The 22,574-nt window shown below is 34.4% G+C and overlaps 1 protein-coding gene and 1 long non-coding RNA gene across 9 annotated transcripts in view; both read right to left on the bottom strand.

The window, feature by feature from the left end:
• Window positions 1-591: 591 nt before the first annotated feature.
• LOC124180134 lies at window positions 592-8,803 on the bottom strand. The gene is made up of 2 exons (XR_006870215.1): window positions 8,476-8,803; window positions 592-8,114 (listed from the first exon to the last, which is right to left on the bottom strand). It is a non-coding gene; the product is annotated as an uncharacterized LOC124180134 (long non-coding RNA).
• A 6,476-nt stretch (window positions 8,804-15,279) lies between these two features.
• LOC124180123 (probable nuclear hormone receptor HR3) overlaps window positions 15,280-22,574 on the bottom strand; it is a 156,131-nt gene continuing 148,836 nt past the window's right edge. For all 8 annotated transcript variants that reach the window (XM_046565230.1, XM_046565224.1, XM_046565231.1 and 5 more), the window contains 4 exons: window positions 20,481-20,753; window positions 19,309-19,533; window positions 18,247-18,586; window positions 15,280-15,321 (listed from right to left, as the gene is read on the bottom strand). In XM_046565230.1, coding sequence (XP_046421186.1) covers window positions 18,327-18,586; window positions 19,309-19,533; window positions 20,481-20,753 — 758 coding nt within the window. In that variant the 3' untranslated portion in view covers window positions 15,280-15,321; window positions 18,247-18,326. The remainder of the gene's footprint in view (window positions 15,322-18,246; window positions 18,587-19,308; window positions 19,534-20,480; window positions 20,754-22,574) is intronic.

Below are 22,574 nucleotides of genomic sequence, written 5' to 3'. Positions count from 1 at the left end.
GGGGCGACAAAATGTAGACATAAGCATTATGTAATGTAATAATCAATAATATTATGCGATAGTAATTAACGTGTATACAATTAATTAATAATTTTTGATAATAACTAATTGTTAGTTCTAATCGTAATCATCTCAACAATTCATTGTGTGAAAAATCTGCCCATGTTTGCAGTTATTATATAGTTGTATACATTGCGTTAATTTTGTACCAACATACAAAAATAACATTCACAGATAGTGTGGTTATAATTAGTTATGTATTGTATTTTATTACTTCCTCAAATATGGGCAGATTTCAATAAAATCCACAATGTAATAATTCTAGAAATCTTACAGTAGTCGTTTAATCAAGAGGCTACTTTCAAATAGAACGTACATCCGAAAATTACAATAATATACGAATTATTCAATACATAAAACAAATTCAATACTATATATAAAGTATATATATAATTTTTCTTTACTTTATATATTTTCGTGTGTGTGTGTGTGTGTGTGTGTGTTTGTTCTTATCTGCATATGCATTTATTATATACGTGTTATATATATACTTGTAAAAACAAAAAAATAAATAACCAATATATTACATCGTATCAAGTACATAATTGTTTGTTGCTTGTTTTCTTTCTTTTACCTTTTCTAGTTTCTATGTGTTTTCTTTTTTTTTTTGTCTCTGTTTCCGTCAGTGTATATTAGCTCACGAATATGTTACAAATCAATGTAACAATTTAATGCTAGATAGTTGAGTTGTTGGGAAATAAATTGTGACATTAAAAATATTTCATACCTATAATATCATTCCAAGGAGCTGCGATAGAATGCAAACGATTTACACGACAAATAGCCGGATTCCCTGGCAATGCCGTTATCATTACTCATTTGCATCGCTCGCGAAAAATTAGTATGAATTAGGAAAATTGAGAATTAAATAACGCGGGGCTCGTTGTCAGTTCAGTATTTATTAAAAAAGTAAGGTGCAATTATAAGCAATAAACTCATGTCATTTCAGTTTTAAATTCGTTGCAAATATGTACTTCTGCACTCGAATCGATTTCTAAGAACGAGCCGGTCGAGAAGAAATACGTAAAACGATGAGGATTAATTTACAATTAAGAGACTTGAGTAAACTACTTTTTATCTCGAGCCCGCGTAAAACGTTAAATCTATGAAAAATCGGGTTTCTAGCCACGAAAGTCTAATTGTACGGGTTATAATTTCGTGTCGATGAATAAGGTTCGTGTAGTATTAGAAAATGTCTCGATTCCGCTTCACAATCTAATGTAATAAAAAATCAGTCTAAACATGACCAAGGTAACTATACATATTTATAGGTATAAAGCTAAAAGATGCTACAAAACAAGGCATTTTTATTTTTAGTTTTATTTCATTTTTTTTTTTTTTTTTTTTTCATTTTATATTAACAATTAATATTATGCTGATATATTATCCTATGATTAAAACCCCAGAAATTCATATTACCATACTAAAGTTTGCATGTACATAACATTGTAATTCTTTCAATGCAATACGTTCAAAAGTATTCATAATTGCGTTATATATGCCCACGTTTGTTGTATATAATATAATGTTCAGCTTCGTGGCCATGATTTGTTATTCGGTGCGTGCGCATCTAGTGACCTTATAATTGCATATTAATAACTGCTTACTTCTTTTTTTTTTTTTTAATTTCTTTCAAATTATTTACAATATATCTCTGTTCAACATTATTAATCAATTGTTTGAGGAAACATTATTCTTCCATGAATCTCTACTGTTTGTGTACGTGTTTTTGTGTTTCAGTGTATGTATGTGTGTACTGTGTATGTACGTATAATTGTGAAATTCTTCGATAAGGGTGTTTTTCACTTTTCTATTTCTCTTCCGTCTACTCAACTAGGTACATATATATATTTAAGTATTTACAAAATCAATTATAGTTATTCATTACTTTACCTTTAAATATGATGTACGTATCTCCTGCTTTTGGTTTGAATATAGTTTTAAAATGTATGTACCTATTTTATTACCGTTGTATCAATTGGAGTTAAAGTTCGATACTCAGTGATCAATCGGTTTTGTTAGACGTATTTAATCGTGTTCGCATGTATTTCAAGTTTCAAACTTACTCGGAATATTTTCAACTTTCAAAGTTAGGTTATCGTGTAAATAAGAGAACGTATAGGCATGTAAACTATTTTTTTCATCAATTCAATACAATTTATTATAGGTTACACAAGCTTTCGAATCACTGTGGTTATCACTTTTTCTTTTCAGATTGTAATCATTCTCACACGAACTATTGAAATACTCACGATGAATTAGTTGATCTAGTTAAAGAACTTTTGAAAAATTTCGTTATTCTAATAATATTGCTGATCGGATTTACTAAACATTTACCATTTCTTTTGAAAACTGTGTATCGAATCTTGTGCAATTGGAGGACATTGAAAGAACGTGTGTCGCTTGCTCCTGTACTTTGAACAAAACATATCGATTTAACGGTTGCAGTTCGAGGACGTGATTTTCGGGTGGGGGGAGATGCAAAGATAGTGTTTTAGTCGGAATTGCGATGTACTCGAAATAAAGTACGGTCAAGATACGGAGCGTGGCAATTTTATTTCTCAACTTCGAAAAAACAGAACACATAAACGAGTACAGTTGTAAAAATGTACACCTTCGTTCAACAAATGTACAGGTAAACATTGTTTCTTCACTCGTTCTAACCAAGTCTCAATGCAAATGATGGTATATGTGTGGTTTGTGTTTTGAAAAAAAAATAAATAAAAATCTTAATGTCCGCTTATGAACCGAATATACTCGTGTAATATATAACTGTATGTATATATAATATATGTAAGTAATAAATGTACATCTCCGAACGACAGAACAGCATATACCTCTTTTAAAAATACATATATATCATTAATCAATATTTTACTTTCTATTTTATGCCATAGATATACATATGTATATAGATTAACGGGTATAATTTGTAAATGTCTCTACTTCCGTGTCGAGTTATTCATATAGTTTGTCAATGACAAATTTCCCAGGTAAATTTATATACTCATTAAAGAAATACGGCAAATATATCATATAATTATGGTAATATTGTAACAACTGTCGTAACGGACGCGTATAGCAATTAAATTCTTTTCATTCATATAAAGTTTTACAATAATAGAGGATGCATTAATTCAACAACGTATAACTGGAGAGCACCGACTCCTCATCCTACGACCTTTACAGCTATGGATGAATTATATCACATGTTCGTTATACGTTCGTAATCATTTCGCGCTACACGTTGGTGGGATGCAATTGGATCTGTTGAACACAATTCTGTGATCTGTGTACCATCGCGTTCTCATATGAAGCAACGGAGTAACAATGCCCGAAGTCAGGTGCAGGCAATGAGAGAAAAAAGAACAATCCAGTTCAATGACTTTAAGCCACGAACTTACGTAAAATCACTCGAAGTTATAAAGTCGCTTGAAATTAATCGAAATCTCGCAAAGTCCCGACAAGTCGCGCGAAGTCATCTCAAGTCTTGTGAAGTTACTACGTTAACTCACTTCAAATCACACGGAATCATTCGAAGTCACGAAATCTTTCAAAGTTTCGATACCCCGATGTCAGGTGCAAAGATCCAACTTCAGGAGTGTTTAATTCCTCGATAAGAAGAAAAGGTTGACCCGATTTATTTTCAAGTCAGGCTAATTGTCACTCGTAGGAAAATATCGGCGAGACATCGACTAATTGATGTTGCCGCGTGGTTTGACTGCTAATTCTCGCCTTCGGAAATATTATTTGAAAATGTAATTTCAAGTACTTGAGTATTAATTGAAAATTTCTCGATATTCCGTCCGTATCCCAACCTTATTCTATTTATTCCAATGATTGCGAAAGTATACGCTAAACATGCGTCATTGATCTATTTATCCGTACAATATCCTGCTATAAAACAAAAGTGTCATAATGGAAAGCAGAATCCGTTTCATTATAATAATACCATACTAATATCTCAAGCTCCGTGTTTAAAATGATTTTACAAAAATCTTCACGATTCAATTTTTCAATCATTCAGATGTATTTTATTTATTTCGTTTGTACTAACAGTATATGTGATACCCTGCTCATGGAAATTCCATATAAACATTTCATACAGTATTATACATTATATCATGTACTTTAGGTGAAATTAATCGATCCACATGAATTATGATAGTTTTTAGTTAGATAATAAGTTCGTAGTCGTGGTAAGAAAAAAATTAATAAAAAATAAAAAAAATAAAACAAACAGAAAGAAGAGACGTTAACAAAATAATTTTTACACTGGTCAAATTGCACTCGGGATTATACAGCTTGGTGAATTACTTCATGCGCTTGGTGTGTACATTAAGAGTGAACTATAGGCAATTTTGCAAGTTCATTTGCGTGTTTTCAGTCTTAATCATTGACGATGGATGTTCACCGTGCTCAATATTTTAGATGCCGTTTTACAATTAGAAGCTTTTGAAAGCTAGTGAATGCTCGTAATTATTGAACAACCGAATTGAAATTCTAAAATCGGGAATGGCGGCAATGTTGATTTTCTACCAATGCCAAATTAGTTACATATCAGATATTTCACCCACGAAATTTGCTTTCGCAATTTTAAGTAAGTTGACAGGTTTAATTTACGATCGAGTCGAGTTTCAAATTTGTATTTTCATTCTTGACAATAGACGTCGAATAATTCACTTGCTTGCCAGGAGATTCAGCTCATGGTGCCCATGGTACACTCTTGATGAGAAATTTATTCCGGGGGGTTCGAAATTTGTGCGAATTAGTAAATCGTCGTGATAAACTTTTTCGCGATACATTATAGGTGAGAACGGAACGTTCTATTTCTTTCGTTTAATTCGAAATATTTCCAGGTATAAAGTGCTTATTAGCGACTTAGTAGAATTAAGTTACACAATTTTCGATCGAACATTCTTTTAGATTCACATGATCCTTATAGCGTAAAATTTCGTTTAATTTCATTACTTTTTTCCTTGTAAGTGTAAAATATCCTGTTCAAATGAGGAATAAGAGATTTACGGAGTTTCAAATACCTACAAAAATTTATTACGAATATTGCAGGATCTGAAGAAATGTTTGAAAAATAATTTAAATGATTTGAGAAGCACATGGTTGCTACGATAGACTTGACAATTATTATCGATGCGTTATATCGTGAAAGCGTTTAGTGAAGATGTGTGGAAAAAAAACGTAGGTAAAGCTCATCGAATTCCCAAACCAATGAAGTGCTCGACAAGACGTCGGCTTTACCATACTTCAATCTTTAATTATAATCTTCAAGTTTCAACACTGCGCCTGGTTATTCCGATATTTTGTATCGTATATTTTGTATATTTCACTTGAATTGCACTCAATGACTGAAAAACTGAGCGACGGATAACAATAATTAATCGGTATACAGAACAACGAAAAGATAAAGAAATATCGCGGATCAGCTGCAGGCTTACAATTAGATAATAATGCAGCTCAGTCAAAATTTTAGATTATCACAAGAAAGTATTCACGTAACGTAGGTGCGTTGGCCATGCGTCCCGCGAAATCCAGTTCGATACTAAATTTTTTTCTTCGTCCAACCCCCCATGAATAAAAACGCCTTCTCGCGTTTTGTGTGGCGGGCGTAAAATTACAATTTTCATTTTGGGTGTAACTTTGCGTGGAAGGCGTATTCTCACAGGGACTAGAACAAAAAAAAAATCGCGAGCATCACGGGCGGAAAAGGGATTTCACTCGCGTGTGATCGCCTTCATTTCGCCCTTAACACACAATGTACTAATTCAATTCGCAGAATCAAAAATTTTACCTATTCACATATTCTTTTATGTTTCTTTTTTACCCATATCATATTACAGGCATGTATGTGGTTTTCTTTTCTTTTTTTTTTAGTTTTTTTTTTTTTTTGTCTTTGTATCGTTTTCGATTTTAATTAATTTTCTCAATATATAAGGCGCCCGCACAGTCTCACAAGTATCATCAGTTCTTGTATCAACAACAAATTTTCTAAGCATTAAACGATGAATATGCACATATATTTATGTATACATATATATATATATAGGAGCGCGTGTATACATGTATATACATATTATTACATATACATATGTATGCACGACAATCTACATGTTTAGGTTATAATGCTATGCGAATTACGAACGAAACTGTTTGCTGTTTCATTGTGAAATAATAGAAAAGTCTTCTACTTCAGGTGTGGGTAAAAATGCGATGTCAAAAGATGAGATTCTCGATAATCTGTGTGTAATATTATTTTCACGGTTCTGTACGCACAACTTTGACAGAAATAATTCATGGCCAAGCAGAAAAACTAAAACGTCTATTTAATAAAGTACTTATTCAATTTTTTACTAAGACTAATAATTCATATAGATATTTTGTCGCGTTCAGATAATTTCTCCGATACGTAGTCGCTTTAAATATATATGTGTATCGTTTGGTGTATATATCTATGGCCAGGTAACGCGGGAAGTCTAGTAACGTTCAGAATATATGGTATTTAAAAAAATATATACACATGACTAAAAATAAACCAGTCGAGGCGTTACTGGACGTCCAATATCCAGTTTCTGAAGGTAAATATACAAATATGTTGATTAAGAAATACTGAAGAACACGAAACGCATTTACAATCGAAGTACGTATAATTTTTTTTCCATTTCTTTTTCTATCATATTAAATGTGTGATACAATATCAGATCTAGGAGTAACATTTACGCTAGTTCACCTACTCGCATACACCTAGGTTACGATAAGTTTATGTTTATTAGAATCAGTCCGAAATACATACATATACGAGCTATGCAGCGAAATGTAGAAATTGTTGAATTTACCAAACTTTCGGTTAGACCGGAGCTAGTAATTTAAGACGTAGGTAAAAAAATGCAGTTGCGGTTTCCGCGGGAGCACAGCCGACGGTACAATTATAGTAGACGCGTAAGTATAAAGATATTTTTTAACGTGTACATTTACATTATACAGCAGCGTTGACGTATCTGGACAAAAATCCAGCGAGTATATAATAATTCACAATCAGTCCAATTGCGTTTTACAATTGTTTTTTTGTTTGTCCTTCTTTTTCCAGCCTTGCTGAATTAAAAAAAAAAAAAAAACAGCTTGCACGATCCTCCTTCGTGTATTGTTAGACATCCCTATCGAAAATGTTCAAGTACTAAATCAGAAGATGTTATGATCGGAAGCAACATGTAATTTATTACATGATTTGTCTTGTAAATTTGAGAAAAATGAATAAAAAATCACGCAATAAATTACAAAAGTACGAATCATCAAACGTTCTCAACTCTATATGATTTTTGATCTAGTATATCTGTCGATTCGTGATTTTTCACATATTTTTCTCAATCTATTACAATCATAAATCTTGTAATAAATTACAAGCTGATTTCGGTCACAAGATTATATGATTTAAGATATGGTCATTTTTAGTGGGGACAGATTTACCTCGGCTTATCAGCAATTTCATTATTCTCTTTCCCTTTTCACTCAACTATACTTACAGACTGGTAAAAAGTAACGACACTAGACAGACCTCTATGAACCTCACTTTTCTATCTTGCAAACCTTTCGCGACTCAAGTATTGGGATCCAATGTGTCGAAAGACGTTATCTGGTAGGGGAAAACATTTTGTCTAAAATCCGAAAGAGTCTCATTCGGATAAGAAAGTTTACTCTATACTGTTAACTCCACGGGACAAAATAAATTCACACCAGCTTAAAAAAAAAAAAAAAATGTTCTGCACCTTAATATAATAATCATCTGGCTAAAAATTGGCTATTGACAGTTGGCTTTAGGTCAATTATGCGAATGGAGTAGTACAGACAATTTCGTGCAAGCTTTGTGGCTTCAGTTTTATTATGCGGAATTAAAATGCTGCGAAAATAGGATGCAAGAGGTATTTTAAAATTAAATATGGCCCAGTTAGAGTAACGCATATTTTTGCCACGAGGTGTCCCAGTGCCACATTATCATTCCCAACTCCCACCGGTGTGTCCACGGTGAAATTCGTTGTTGCTATACACTGAGAATAAACGTTGTCAATTCAGCCAAATAAATCTTTTTTTGCAAGCCGAGCAACACGGATATTGTCTAGCCGCGGCTGAACGTTCATTTTCTTTCTACTAAAATTTTTCGCCAACCCAGCAAATATATGTTTCTCCGACATCACTAAATATCGATTTTCTTGGACTAACTGTTTTTTTCTCAGTGCACTAGGTTTCTCACCATTGGAAATTTCTTAAACAGCGTACGTATATGAAATGATGAATAAACGAAAGCTAACCTTTGTTACGAAAGTTACTACGCGGTTATGTTCTATATCAGCAACGGAATCGTTTACAACTATTCAAGTTTAAATTCAACGAACGACAATTTGCTCATACCTCTATTCGTACGTATGAGTAAAAATGTGGTAATTCCAGGGTTCCCCGGCTGGGCTTCAGTGGTGCTCCTTTGTTTATCCGAGTTTTAAAATCCTTTTTCATTATTTTATCATTGTTATTAGTGATGATGATTTCTTTTTCTATCATTATTCTATCTTCAGACTTCCGCTGGGCTTCTGGAGTGGTGACTTTTCTCAATTGTTTCCTTATTATTATTATTATTATTATTATCATTATTATTATTATTAATATTATTATTATTATTGTTATTAAGATTATTATATTATTACAGTTACAGTTATCGTTATTATTATTATTATTATTATTATTATTATTATTATTATTATTATTCTGGTGCGTTACTATTATTAGTTTCATCAACGTTGTTATTGTTATTATTATTATTACTATTAAATATTATTACAGAGGTTTATCGAGCCTTTATATTACGGACTACTGTAACCTCTAAACTATGTTCAATTGCCTAAAACGCTTATATCCTAAAACCACAGCAGGTACTGGTATACTTTGGCGCTGGCAGTATCAATATATACGTGTAACGCATATATCGAAATAGATACACATACGAGGTATGTATACTATAATGCACGCCGCGTGTCCGAATTGTTGCATGCTCATGCTCTGTGCAATGATTGATAAACTGATTGGATAAACCTTCTTTCGTTTTAGTATTTCTTTTTCGAAAATTAGACGGTATTCAGGATTTGCAAGGGATCTGAAGGACTCATCTTTGACCAGTGGACAAAAACACAAATTGATCGTGAGTTACATTGCATCGATTAGCGGAAAACGCTAATTTTTTTAGTCAATCAAAAAATCAATGGTATTTTGATGGAAGTCTACGCTTTCTAAGACCTGTTTACGTTTACGGATCGCTGTAAGTTGATGTTAAAGTTTCGATTTAGAAATAAAAGAATTGCATACTATTTTTCAGGAAGTTATTACAACTGTTACGGTTCTCAGTGACGCAGCCACTGTTTTATGTTGGTAGCGCGAACTTTGAATGCAAAGTTTGTTTCATAGATGCGTCAATTTTGAAATTGACATACCTATTAGTTCTGGAATAAAACTGTACTTTTTAAGTTTAATTTTGTGAAGAAATGCTGCAACAGAGTCATTTTGCTAAGAAATGGAATTCATCAGTTTCTAGGTATAACTGCAATCGATTCCCGATAATCAGTAAATATCATGAATTTCAGAAGCCAATATCAATTTTCCTAATAACTCCGAGCAATAGATTTAATGAGGAAAATTATGTGACTGACTCAGTATTTCACCCTTTTGTCAAATATTATTCGCGCTGTCAGTTTCGAAAGCATTTTCGACGATCTTGAGTTGACGGAACACATCGCTGGTTTATATATTTCTGTGGTTACAAAAATCAACCCATCCTTTCCTTCCTCAGACTCGCTATGAGCTCTTAATCTCACTCACAATCAATTATTTCGGGAGTACCTTCAACATACCCATGTACACTCGACTGTTTCAAATTGGGTTAAATTTTTTTTTCGTCGCGGTGGAACAAGGCCTAAGCATTGGTTTTTGGCTTACACAAAATCTATTCAAAGAATACAAGGAATTTTTAATTGAAGTCTCTGAGGCGCCTCATTGCATGTTGTCTTTTCTCATTTCAATAACTGTAAAAAATATATATATTGAAGTTTGGTCGCGAAATTTACAAAATAATTGTGAGCACGATGTTACATGGATACAATCGTGTAAATAAGATTTTTAGGTCGGTTAAAACTGATGTTCCAACCTTGGTCCAGCAACGGAATAAAAAAACATCAAACAACATTAGCCTCATCTGAAATAGTCTAATGTAGAAGTATACGAGATATTGAGGATCTGTATCAAGACAAAATGATGTCAAAATTTTCTTCTCAACCAGTTTGAAACGGTTTCATTTTGAATAAATAGACGATACCTCTTGTGTTCGTCATACGGAATGCTTGTTCCTCAGAAACAAGAAACTTGGATTATTTCAAATTTCGGTACGTAAGTTATGATTTAGTATTAGATGATGTATTTCGATAAGTGTAAACGTATGTCATTCATATTCACCTCACCATCAGACATTAGATGAACGCAACTATTATCAATATTGTTATTTTATTTTTCTAATGGGAGAAACAGAAAAGTTACTGGTCCCATTTTCTACCGAAGGGTTTTTATCGTCATCCGACTCTCAGGTAGGAGAGATGGAAACTTGATGAGTTCTGCGGCGTTGAATAAAACTCGTAGAACTCAACGAACCTAGTTTTTTAGTCGTGAGTATGATCCACTTTCGTTCAGGTAATCATCAGTTCAGAGCGAATGATTTTTCCTGCTCATCTACCACGATGATAATTGAATAGATCGAGGATCACGTCAAGAGGATGTTAAGTTGTTCTTCGATGTTAACATGTCTTTTTTTTCTATTTTACTTGACCGTGAGAAAGTAGTTAAACAATTCGATTGACAGTAATTGTGGTTGAGAAATCAGTGAACCGATTTGGACAGCTGATAAGGTGTCTCATTCGTTATCCTATCGGTAGCAAAGATAAATGAATTAATGACCGCAAAGTTATTCGAATATTGTCAACAAAAGTTAGTTTCTAGGTTCAAAATCTACGAAAAAACAAGACTCGAAGCTCCACGTGAGAAGTGATTTGTCGAACCATAATGCCCAGCGTCGGATAAATTACAACCTTGGGCTGCAATAATTGCGTGACAGATGCTTGCTTGTGTCGGCCAAATTATCTGTACCCATACCGATGAACGTTACTTTTTGCTTTAGATCGTAGTGCAATGGAAATATAAAGCTGGGAAGGAGAAACGTTTCTGAAACCTCTAAATTAAGTCTGCTTTATACCGATTAATCCGTAACCTCGGGCTTGATTTATATTCGTTTTTACAATATTATCTAGTAAACACCGGTTTACTGCAGTTTAATGCAGTTATAAAATGTAATGGAGTCTGCGACGTGATTCGTAACACGTTTCGAGAGATTTCGAAAGATGGTAGTGTTGAAACAGAAAATCCGTTACTTCGATCGAAGATCCGTTGTAATGATGATGATGACGACAACGATGATAATGATGATAATAATAATAATAATAATAATAATATTAACAAGAATAAAAAATTTTGTTCTGTTTCCTTCTCTCTGATCCTATATCTTCCTATATCTAAAAAAGTGAAAGAAAGAATAAAAAGAATTAAAAGAAAAGAAACCATCGTGGCAACCACAACAATCATTTATGTAATATGTATATTGAATATCTAGATGTTAAAGCTAAATCGAATTATAATATATATGCACCTGCAGAGAGGCGTCGATCTTCGATCGATTCGGCGAGCCTGTCGCCTTTCAAACACTGGTTTTCAAAAACTTGGGAACAACGAAATTACAACGTATAGATTTATGTATGTATGTATATATTATATTTATGCATATACATAAATATACATATAAATAATATACAGACATGTACATAAACTCGATAAAATAACGCGTATAATAATATTACAACAAATTAACAATTTATGGTATAAAAAATATCGACCTATTCAGCGTCGGTTTGTCGATCGGTCGAAAATCGCTGCCCCTTTCCTTTATATATATATATATATATATATATTTATACATATTATATATATATATGTATAATAATAATAATATTCATATATTTACATGTGTGTATATATATGTATAAAATATCTGTAAAAATATATATACACACATATTAAATAATCTGTCAACTTTCTCTAATATATATATATACACGAGTGTATGTATATATATTATTATAAAATTGAACACCAAATCGTAATAACTTCTATAGTCGCAACGTGTGTTCTGTGTCTGCATGTTTTTGTGTACGTGTAACGTGTCTGTTATGTGTTCTGTGTGGGTTTATTTTCTTTCCTACAATATAAACGAACTGCATTTACGTAATCATTAATCAATAGAATAATATTTATACTTTATTTCCGCTACCATTAACGTGTCAGCTGACGCACCTTATTCTTCCCACTTCCGGCTTTTTCCATGACGGAATATTCAAGGTGGAGTACTCGTGAGATACACGCGCAAATAACCAGCGACCTTACATCAACGTGTAGACGTTACTTCCAAATTCAATTGGTAGCATGTACGAGCATTTCATACACCGGATATCCCATTTTTATCATGCCGTTGTATGATGTTTCCAAAATTTATGCCACTGATTAAGAAATGTTATTAATCCCACAAAACGTTGCTTGAGAGTTTTGACGCATAGGAGTCTTATTGATATTTTCAAGAATGCTTTGATTTTCTTCATACGCATGTGCAAAATTTTGATCAACATTAAGGAAAAAATTGGGATTCGTGTCAGTAGCTTGTTTAGGTAATCGTTAAAAATTTGAAAATTTCGGCAATATGTAATTCAAATTTACCGCAAACTGTCTTACAATAAAAGAAAATATGAAAGAAATTATTTTTTACCAAACTTTCTCAAGCAAACAACTTTTGGATGTTTCTACAACTGTCACGAAAATTCGTAGCGACTGTTATTTATTTTCAACCGCTGATAGCAAATTTGTGGTAAAAATCGTAAACTTGAATAAAATACGTATACGTGTAGTTTTTGTCAACATTAACCGTAATAAACATCGCGTAAACAACTATGCTGAAAAAGGAGGAAAACTATAAATGTAAACTCGACGTTCAGTCAATTTCTGTTTATAAAAAGAAGAAAAAAATAATTGCTATGGTAAAATTTGTTTATGGAAAAAAGATAAAAAAATAAAAATAAAATAAAACAGTTAAATTCCTAAATATAGAAAACGAAAACACATCTCTCTTATATCTGTCCATCTCAAAATGTGAAAAAAATTCTGTTTTTTAAAATTAACTTGTTAGGATAAAATAATAATTTGAACTATCGATTTGAAAATAACTTCCTGAATAGATTGGCATCAGCGTGGGATAATCCGAGTGCACTTGTACCAATTTACGCATTCGTATCGTGAAAGAAAAACTGCGATATCTGACAATACAGGATACGTACATGACTCTACGTGCTTAATAGTTACGTGTTTTATAAATATCGTTACAGCAAGTATTCTATTATCCACAGTACGTGCTTGAATGATTTTTGCACCTCCAAGTATGAGTACACTAGGCATGCAGTCAAAATGGTAAAACGAAATACGAATTCAGGCAAACATTAAAAACATTTAGGGCGTAAATCGAAGGTGGCACGATTACGGACACTGTACGTGAATCGAGGATTACTTTAGGATCGGAAAACAAAATTGCAGCTGTTCGATGTCGTTTTATACCTGTATCGCAGAACAACCGTGGGATCTCGAAGCGGTAGAAAGTAACGTCGTCTTATCGAGGGCGTAAAAGGTGTGATATTGTAAATATACTTTACGGTGCGTTAACCGAAACGTTAATCTGTTAATTGTACAATTAAAGTCTAACTACGCTTACGAGAAGCCCGCGGACAGTCCGGGGACGAAGGCCGTCGCGTTATTTACTTTACATCTTAATTAATTTTATTCTCTTCTCAACAGCCGCATTCAGTTTGTATCGTCCAGTCTAGATAATGACAGTGCCGAGTAAAGCTAAGCGCTATTATAAATCTATGTATAATGCATGTGTTTAAATATTTATTTATTCAATTATTTATCCGTGTATATTATAATCTGTTATCATTTCACGTAACACAGATCCAGCGATCGTCAACTAATTTCCGAATTACACACACAAGTGTATGTGTAATGCAAGGTTTCGTCCGATCCATATTAAACGTGTTATGCGTCCGATAATCGTCTATGATAATAATTGTTGGCTCTACTAACGTAAACTACAGGTAATTCATTACCGTATTCCAACGAGTCTTTCATCCACGGACTGTCCAGCGCAACGTGACTTCGATTGACACGCGCTTTTCTCTTTCACCCGTATTTCGTACAATTATTCACTAATCGTAATAGTGCAATAAGATAATAATAAAATACGACGTGGGTTTTAACGGACACAGCCGAAGTTCATCCCGAGCTTCATTGAACCCGCCATAAGAAGCTCGGCATGCAACGCGTGAAATTCGAACGCGCGCGTTAATCGTCTTCACTTTGCTGGCAATTTTGTATAATGATATTAGTCAATATATACTTTTATGTATCATAACAACCGATAGCTTCATCTTTTCTTTAATATACATGTATACGCAGATACAGGCGCGCAGGCATACAAATATCTGTATATAATGTGCACACCCTATACATATGATACGTACATAAATAACATTAACATAATATTGCTAGTCCCTGTATGTGGAGACGGTGCCGATGAAGTTAGACAGAATCGTACTTTGACGGACCAATTTCTCGCGCATGCGTATTACGAGCAAAGTCTTAATTATCATTTCTATTATTTACCACGATTTCCTGATCCCAACTGATAATATCATTTTGATGTGTTTACGTGTGTGTGTGTGGTATACATATATGTATACATAGGGTGTACACGCATATACGTAAGTGCTTGCGAACACGCGCGTACCCAAACATACACGCATATCTTTCATATATGTATACTTTATATTGTTTTATTTATTTATTTATATATTTATATATATTATATATATTATATATACTATATATATTATATATATAAATATATACTATATATATACATATATATATGTATATATGTATAGAGATTTTTTTAATTTATATGTAACAAGGTTATTTCTTATTATTTTACTTTAACTTTTTTTTAATCATTATTATTATTTTATTTTTTTATTTTTATTTAAGGCCCAATACGTTCAATACGAAGGAAATAATCTGCAACAAATAGAATTCGTCCATTATTATATAAATTTCAACATGCTACGAAATTTTCGAAGATTGCCTAACCGTTCGGTCAATACATGTATGTATCTTTATTACATACATTATGTACGATATAGTTACAGGAAGATTTCTTTGTTCTTGGGTCATAAAATATTTGTTCAAAACTGTATCGTTTTTTTCCTCAAAGATTCGGGCTCTCTATAATTCTATTGAAACCGTTTCAATTAATACTTTTGCTTGATAATAGACATCTAACGCCAAGTTGGAAATTGTAGAAAATTTGTTTAATATCCTAGTTTTACTCGCAATATAAAAACTTCAGTAACAATAAAAGAGTATGAGAAAAAACAATGGAATACTGCAAATAGATAGTAAATATTATAATTACGTGTATGTGTTTCGCCAAAATAATAATAATAACGCGTAATTTGGAATATGCTAAACCTAGTTGGTAGATAATTGCATTTCACGTTTGTAAATTATGCAAAAAAGAAAAGCACTAGTTAAAATGATCAGTATTCAGGGAGAGTTAATTTTTTTTTTTTGTTTTTTATACACTTTTGCCGTGTTTACGTTTATTTAGATTGCCGTATTCTGCTAATCTCTCAAATGGGAAATGTCAAGTTGGGATGGATGGAATCCGCTAACCCTTAGGTACGTGATTGCGTTTACAAGTTCGCGCGGCTCTTGGCGGTGTGGAAAAAATTGATCAGCGGGAAAATTTAGTTCTGTGTGACGGATGAAAGGATTTATGAAGTATTATGCAAAAAAAAGTCGAATTGTGATTGCCCTACGCAACAAGTCTTCTACATGGACATAACAAGGTGATAAGTGTTAAAGTGTCGGCAACAAATAATTGAGTTCGTTTCGATTTTTAATCACGTTACAATACGCAGAAAGAAAACTGAACCGTGACGGCAATATTTAAAACTTAACACGAAAAGATAATTCGTCTTTGGAAAAACACTAAATCGCGCGAATCTGAACGCCTTTGGAAATGCAAACGCGATATCAAGTCAGCTCTTACTGCAAGTAGATAGATTTTATGTAGTCTTTGTTTGTTTTATATTGGTAAATAAATAATCGCCGAAAATGTTTTGTGTATTGGTAAATTTAAAAATTGTCTGCGATCTCTAAATGCGGTTTAATCACGGCCATTCTGTCAAGAGGAACCTTATTTAGAACCGAGGGGTTAACCACTTTTGAAATTAGATAGACAGCGGCGTTACAAGTTAGATTCAAGTTCGATTCAAACGTGAATTGTTTCGAGTCATGTAAAATCTCTCAAGTTCGAATGAAAGTTTTTTAAATCTCATGAAACCGTATGAAATATGTTATGAAGGTCATTGAAGTGTTCGGCTCGTTTTTGAATATTTTCAAATCCGTGAAACCAGTGAAAGTTTAGTGATGTCCTCATGAATTGTTACATGTCCATAAGTTGTGGCGTCTGATCAAGGTTTATGAAGTCCTCGTAGCATCTGATGGTATCCTATGATATCGTACCTATGTAGATTCATTTAAGCCATATGTTCGAATGAAATAATGAAAATATCATTTGGTATTTACGCTATTTTAAAATTGCAAATTTAGTTTATTAGTGTGATTCAATCACACGTTATCTGAAACAAATAATATTCAGTTGAATGTCGCACGCTAATTTAAGCTGGATTTTTATTTCGTTTGAGTTGAAATTTTGTTGAAGATGAATTGTTCGAAATCTTAATTTTCGAAAGTGTCACCAATTAGAATGACTATTATACCAATAAGTGACACTTGCAAGTATCAAAATTTCGAACAATTCATCTTTCGTTATTTCATTTTCGCATGTTTGAAATTTCTATATATCGGCCATTCGAAATACCCTTCCAAGTTTTGATCCCGACCCACTGGATCGAACGAAATATCATTTGCATCAAATGAACCGAATCAGGTAGTCCAAGTATTTTTTTTCTTTCGTATTTCCAAGTTCTCAGAAGACCAAATCAAATTTTGTGAAGTGCTGTCCTGTGGAATCATGTCGAGGTTCGTGATGTACTGGGAATTTTTCTGAATTCTTTGAAGCAGTTGAAATGTTGCATGATTTTCTAAGCTCCCTTGAAATCCCGTGAAATGTGCATGAATGAAATCGCGAAGTTGTCCCAGTAAATAATCAAATGTCCTCAGTGAAAACTATCGACTTCTCCGTGCTAACCGTTACGAAGTCTTGAGACTCACACGCAACTTGTAAAATTGCTGGACAAAGTCCGTGAAAATATTGAAACCTTGAGGACCGAACAACGATGTGATTAATCCGTCGAGAAATGGACAAAGATGACACGGTCCAAAGTAATAAAATTCTGCACGGATTGAGCCAAGAAAAAAAAAAAATCTTACATTTGAATAGGAACCTAGAATGAAAATGTTATTTGTTTGAAATAAATTTTCTCGCTAACTTCAAGTATAGAATATTGTGTTATAAGTGCGGCAAGTGGGCAATTTCCCATGAGTGTGAAGTTTACAGCATAAGACAAAGGCGGGCGCTGTAATCACACTAGTTAGATGTGACTCACCCGCACGTGTGACACGCAAGTTTTTTTCCAACATCTGCGAAGGAAAGTTTGCTTGGGGAAGGACCGTAGGTGCCATTGACGGCGCTTAAAATTGATGTCAAGTAACTCACGCCAATGACAGTGTGCGTAAAATTAAGGTAGTCAAAAGTGCGAATGCGCCAAAGAGAATCATAGTGTGAAAAACGGATCACTTCAGTTGAGCGCATGCGCCAGCATCGTTTTACCGCACTGTTCGGAAATGAGTCACTTTACTCACGTTCCACCGGCTTTGAAAATCGAACTCTCCGAGGAGGTGTTGAAAAAAATCTTTTTATCTCGAATAAATTGAGGGTAATGTTTCCGTGATCGTGAAGATGTGCATACAAACCTCGACACGGCAAGGCCTCCAATTCAGGCACTATTCGCGACGCGGACCGTCGTCGGAAAGCCTCGCGTTGCGCCGGTCGTTCAGCTGTCGACGCTGAAAAGCTCCTTGTGAAGAGCCGGAAATTCGAGGAGCGGCTGGGCGCGCTTGAACTTGGCGAGGGCGTCCATGTGCAGTCCGGATACATCACGGAGTTGCGGAATCTTCGCCAGCATCGCGTCGCAGACCGTTACGTCGCCCTTTATCGGCGACACGTGGTTGCGGTCGACCTCCGCCCTCAGCGCTCTCTGCACTGCCTGGGAGAGTCGCGTGATCTCCTGGAGGCCCTTTAGTCCTGGTCGATCTGCAACATCCGTTTGAACTCTCAGATCTATACGTCGAAATGTGTGTCAAGGGGGCTGGTCACTCGTCTGTTTCAAATTAGGGTGATGTTTTTCTGCTTTTTTGCTCATTGCTCGAACAATGTCTGAACAGTAGTCTTCGTAGTACAAACAAACCTCCCAAAACTTAAGATTCTTCGACTCAAGTGAAGTGAAAAAATATTCTTAATCCATTTTCTTCCTGGGATTTTTCACCGTAGTCATGAGTACGGTTTTGAAAGAATACAATAGAGAAGATAATCGAACTATCGTGAAAAATAATAGCATTTTTTTTACGTTGGAGCAACCAGAAAACAGATATTAACAAGAACAGGACTTTTATTCAAAATGGTGGACTTAATTGGAAATCAAGGAAAGAATGCGACAAGACAGAAATAAATAGAATTTCAATTAGTTGAAGCCATTTGGCGTTTACAGCAAGATTGCCAATGATTTTCACGATTTCTTCAACGCTGTCGTGTGATATATCTAGTAATTCGCAATGATTTCAATTATCTCTATTGATTCGTCGTTATTTCAAAGACGATTTCAGTCGTTCAATCGTAGTGCCTTTTAATTTACAATTTGATCTTGAACTGTTGAATTTATGATTTCATCGAGCAAATGACCCCTCATTTGAACAGCGACGCAGGTTTGAGAGTTTGAAAGAGATAAGATGAAAGATGTCGGAACAGGTATATCTCACCAGGGCTGAGGAGAACCGCGGCGCTGTAGAGCGCGAGCTCGGTTTCTGTCAGTTTCAATTCGGCGACACTCCTTGCGAGCTCAAAGACGCAGGAGACTAGGCTTATTTCGACTGGGTCCGTGGTGTAGAAAGCATCCTGAGGCAGCATTGTCCCACCGTAGAGGACGCAGTTCTGTTGCAGATCAAGATACCTGCTCATTCGAAGTACCGCCAACTCGAAGGAACCTGCGTGGAAAATACCGAGTAGGAAATTTAGCGTAATAAGACACGATCAAAGATGTTTGTGCAACATTATGTTTATTTCACCACAAATTGAGGTCACCAAAAGAAACCAAGTCGGCACTCGAACGCGAATGAATATTTTTCTTATCGACGTCGAAAAATAAAATACTTTTACACGATATAAGCGGAGTTATACGAGTCAAACGGAGTATTTCCAATCGGAATAACTTGATTCATTTCAATCGATTAAAAACTTGATCGCATAATTGCTCCTGAAAAGTGAAATTTTTATTTCCGTTTACCTCAGACGGAAAAATCGAAACACTCGTTGTTTTTTCCCCGTTCCAAACAATATTAAAACATAATTTACTCACATCAAATATATTACAAGCTTATTCGTACGAAATAACCACTAATTTCCGGCTGTGTTGTATATTCCATTTGATGCAGATAAATGCGTTTTAAATAGGTATTAAATTTATTTGAGAGGAAGTTGCCATTACTGCACGTATTGATTGTCGAACCCGGTTAAAATTACAGGTACATAAAAAAATATTAATCTTTCCGAAAAGTTGAAAAAAAAATTTTAAAAATGTTGAACGTAATCATTCAATTTTGAGATCGATATATGACTTTTGTACATAGCTTTTGTTTCTAAGATTGAATGTCCCATAACGTAAAGGTAACTTTTCGTTTATAGTATTGTTTATTAGGAATTGTCATTGATACTAATTATTAACATTTTCCTGATTTCCGTAAATATTTCAAAAACCGTGGTCTCTTCATCACTCGAGTGCCTGTAGTGTCACTTGAAATTTAGATTGAACCTCATCCATATATGCACGACTCATGAATACGTCATATGAAAAGGTTTTTCTGTCGATATCGGCGTTGCATATATACATACATATATACCCATATACACACACACACATGTACAGTTCGCTCACCTGCTTTAAGTAGAACAATTTGATCATCCTGTGACAGCTTCATGAATCCTGGTACCATTTTGGCAAATTCAATAATATGCTGAATGACGGTGGTCAGTTTTTGCGCGCACTCGAGCCAAACCTCTTCGTCCGCCATGTTCTTGTAGTATATCAGCTTGGGGAGGTCGTGCGGCTTGCGGAACGATTCCTGGATCTGTTCCGTCGAAAAGAGGCACGTCCGCGCGTGGGCGTCTGCTATTGTCTTTGAAAGGAGCTCGCTGATTTGCGCGGGATCTGCGAGAAACGAAACAAACCTCATCTTTAATACGAGCCCTTCGTCTTCTCTCGTATCTTTATACTACGTTAAGACATTCTTATAACGAACGGACGACACGGATGCAAACAACGCTTTACACTACAATCTGTCAACTATTTACATAGCAGAATTTCCAATCGCAAACGGTGGTCGTTGTGCCTTCAACGAATGAAAAATTGCCTTTAACCTAGGGATCAGTAAAATGGATACGAAGCTGAAACTAACAGCCAAAGTTAGCGGCTAAACGTGTCAAATTTTTTGGAAATAGAAAAATACATTTCAGTTTGAGTCTCATAATTGTATAAAGGTATCGGGGATTTAAGGTGTTTCAAAAAATATTGATTTTCGATATTCACTACCGTATTTGAATGAACATTGGAACGTTCGGTTGCTAATTCTGGCTGCTAGCTGCAGCCTCGTAAAATGAATTAGCTGTGAGCTCAAGAGCGAAAGCAAGGTTAACTTTCAAACGTTAGCTTTGATGTCTATAACAATTCCCGAAAGCCAGGTTACGGGTGTAAACTTTTTGAACTCTGTGCATGCTACGTTGGAATTTGACTTTTCAATTACCGATCGTATAAAATTATCGTACGCCAATAGTGCTGTGACGAATAACAATCAAGACATGTTAAAGTGTTGAAAATGAGACCTGATAGGACTGGTTTGTGTACGATAAACTATACGATTATGAATAATATACAACCATACCGTCATGCAATTGCCAACTCATTCGTTCGTAACACTGACGAAAACGTGATGCATTTCTTAGCAAGCTGTTTATTACAAGAAGCAGTTAGATGTCACATTGGCGACATCGGAAGCGAATGATTTTTAGGGTAGTTGATTAGACTAATGAGTTAAGAGTTAAGTTATCAGCGTAGAAAATACCGTGGGTAAAGAATACTGCATTTCGGCGATTGAATGAGTTCGAACCGATCGGTAAAGCATAGCTATCAGAAATTAGAAACTGCAGATGTGCCGATCAGAATGGAGTGTGACTAACGTATCTTGTTTCTCAAATTTATAAAAGTCGTTGAAATTGTCTACATTAATACATTTTTACCGATCAGTATCGAAATGTATGTTTAGTTACGAAAGATTTGTACACGTGTGGAAAAGGACCATACATTACAGATTTCGAACTGTGACGCCTCGTAGCACTATTCTCAGCTCAAACTTGCAAGAAATTGGTAGATAGTGTATAAATCTCCATGGAAACGGTGTTTTAATTACGTAAATATTAATCACATCGAAAAATGCCGGCAATGCCCGGCTTCAAATTTTTCAAGCTTCTGAAAATTTCCGAAAATATCAGCTTCCAAGACTTTACGAGGTATAATAGACTGTACCGACCATCAAGGGAAGTTGATGCGTTGAAAAATTTTGTATCAAAAAAATTCAGGAGACTTCCCGAAGTATAATTGACTCTTTAGTGAACCAAGTGCGATTTCACCAGATTGTATGATTTTATCTTTACACGTAATTTGAAACAATTCAGAGGATTTCCGTAGGTTAAGACAAAACATCACGGGTACTTGATAAAATTTCCCAAGCCCTTGTCAAGTTTGAAGATTCCACAAGAATGTTAATACATTTCATTAGATTCTTACAAGATTTGACGGGGTTTTATCAGACTCTGAAAAATTTATCGAATTTCATTGGAATTCAAAGCCTTCCTTGTGTCCCGTAACCGTGATACATGAAACTATACGGAACCTGATAAGATTTTGGGATACATGCTACAAGCACATCGCAATTCGATTGAATTTGAGAAACGATTAATCGCGCATTATGGAGCG

The sequence above is a fragment of the Neodiprion fabricii genome, chromosome 4 (genome assembly GCF_021155785.1).
Source record: "Neodiprion fabricii isolate iyNeoFabr1 chromosome 4, iyNeoFabr1.1, whole genome shotgun sequence".
Lineage (NCBI taxonomy): Eukaryota > Metazoa > Arthropoda > Insecta > Hymenoptera > Diprionidae > Neodiprion > Neodiprion fabricii.
The sequence above is the reverse complement of the archived record's forward strand: the minus strand, read 5'-3'. Positions and strand labels throughout refer to the sequence as shown.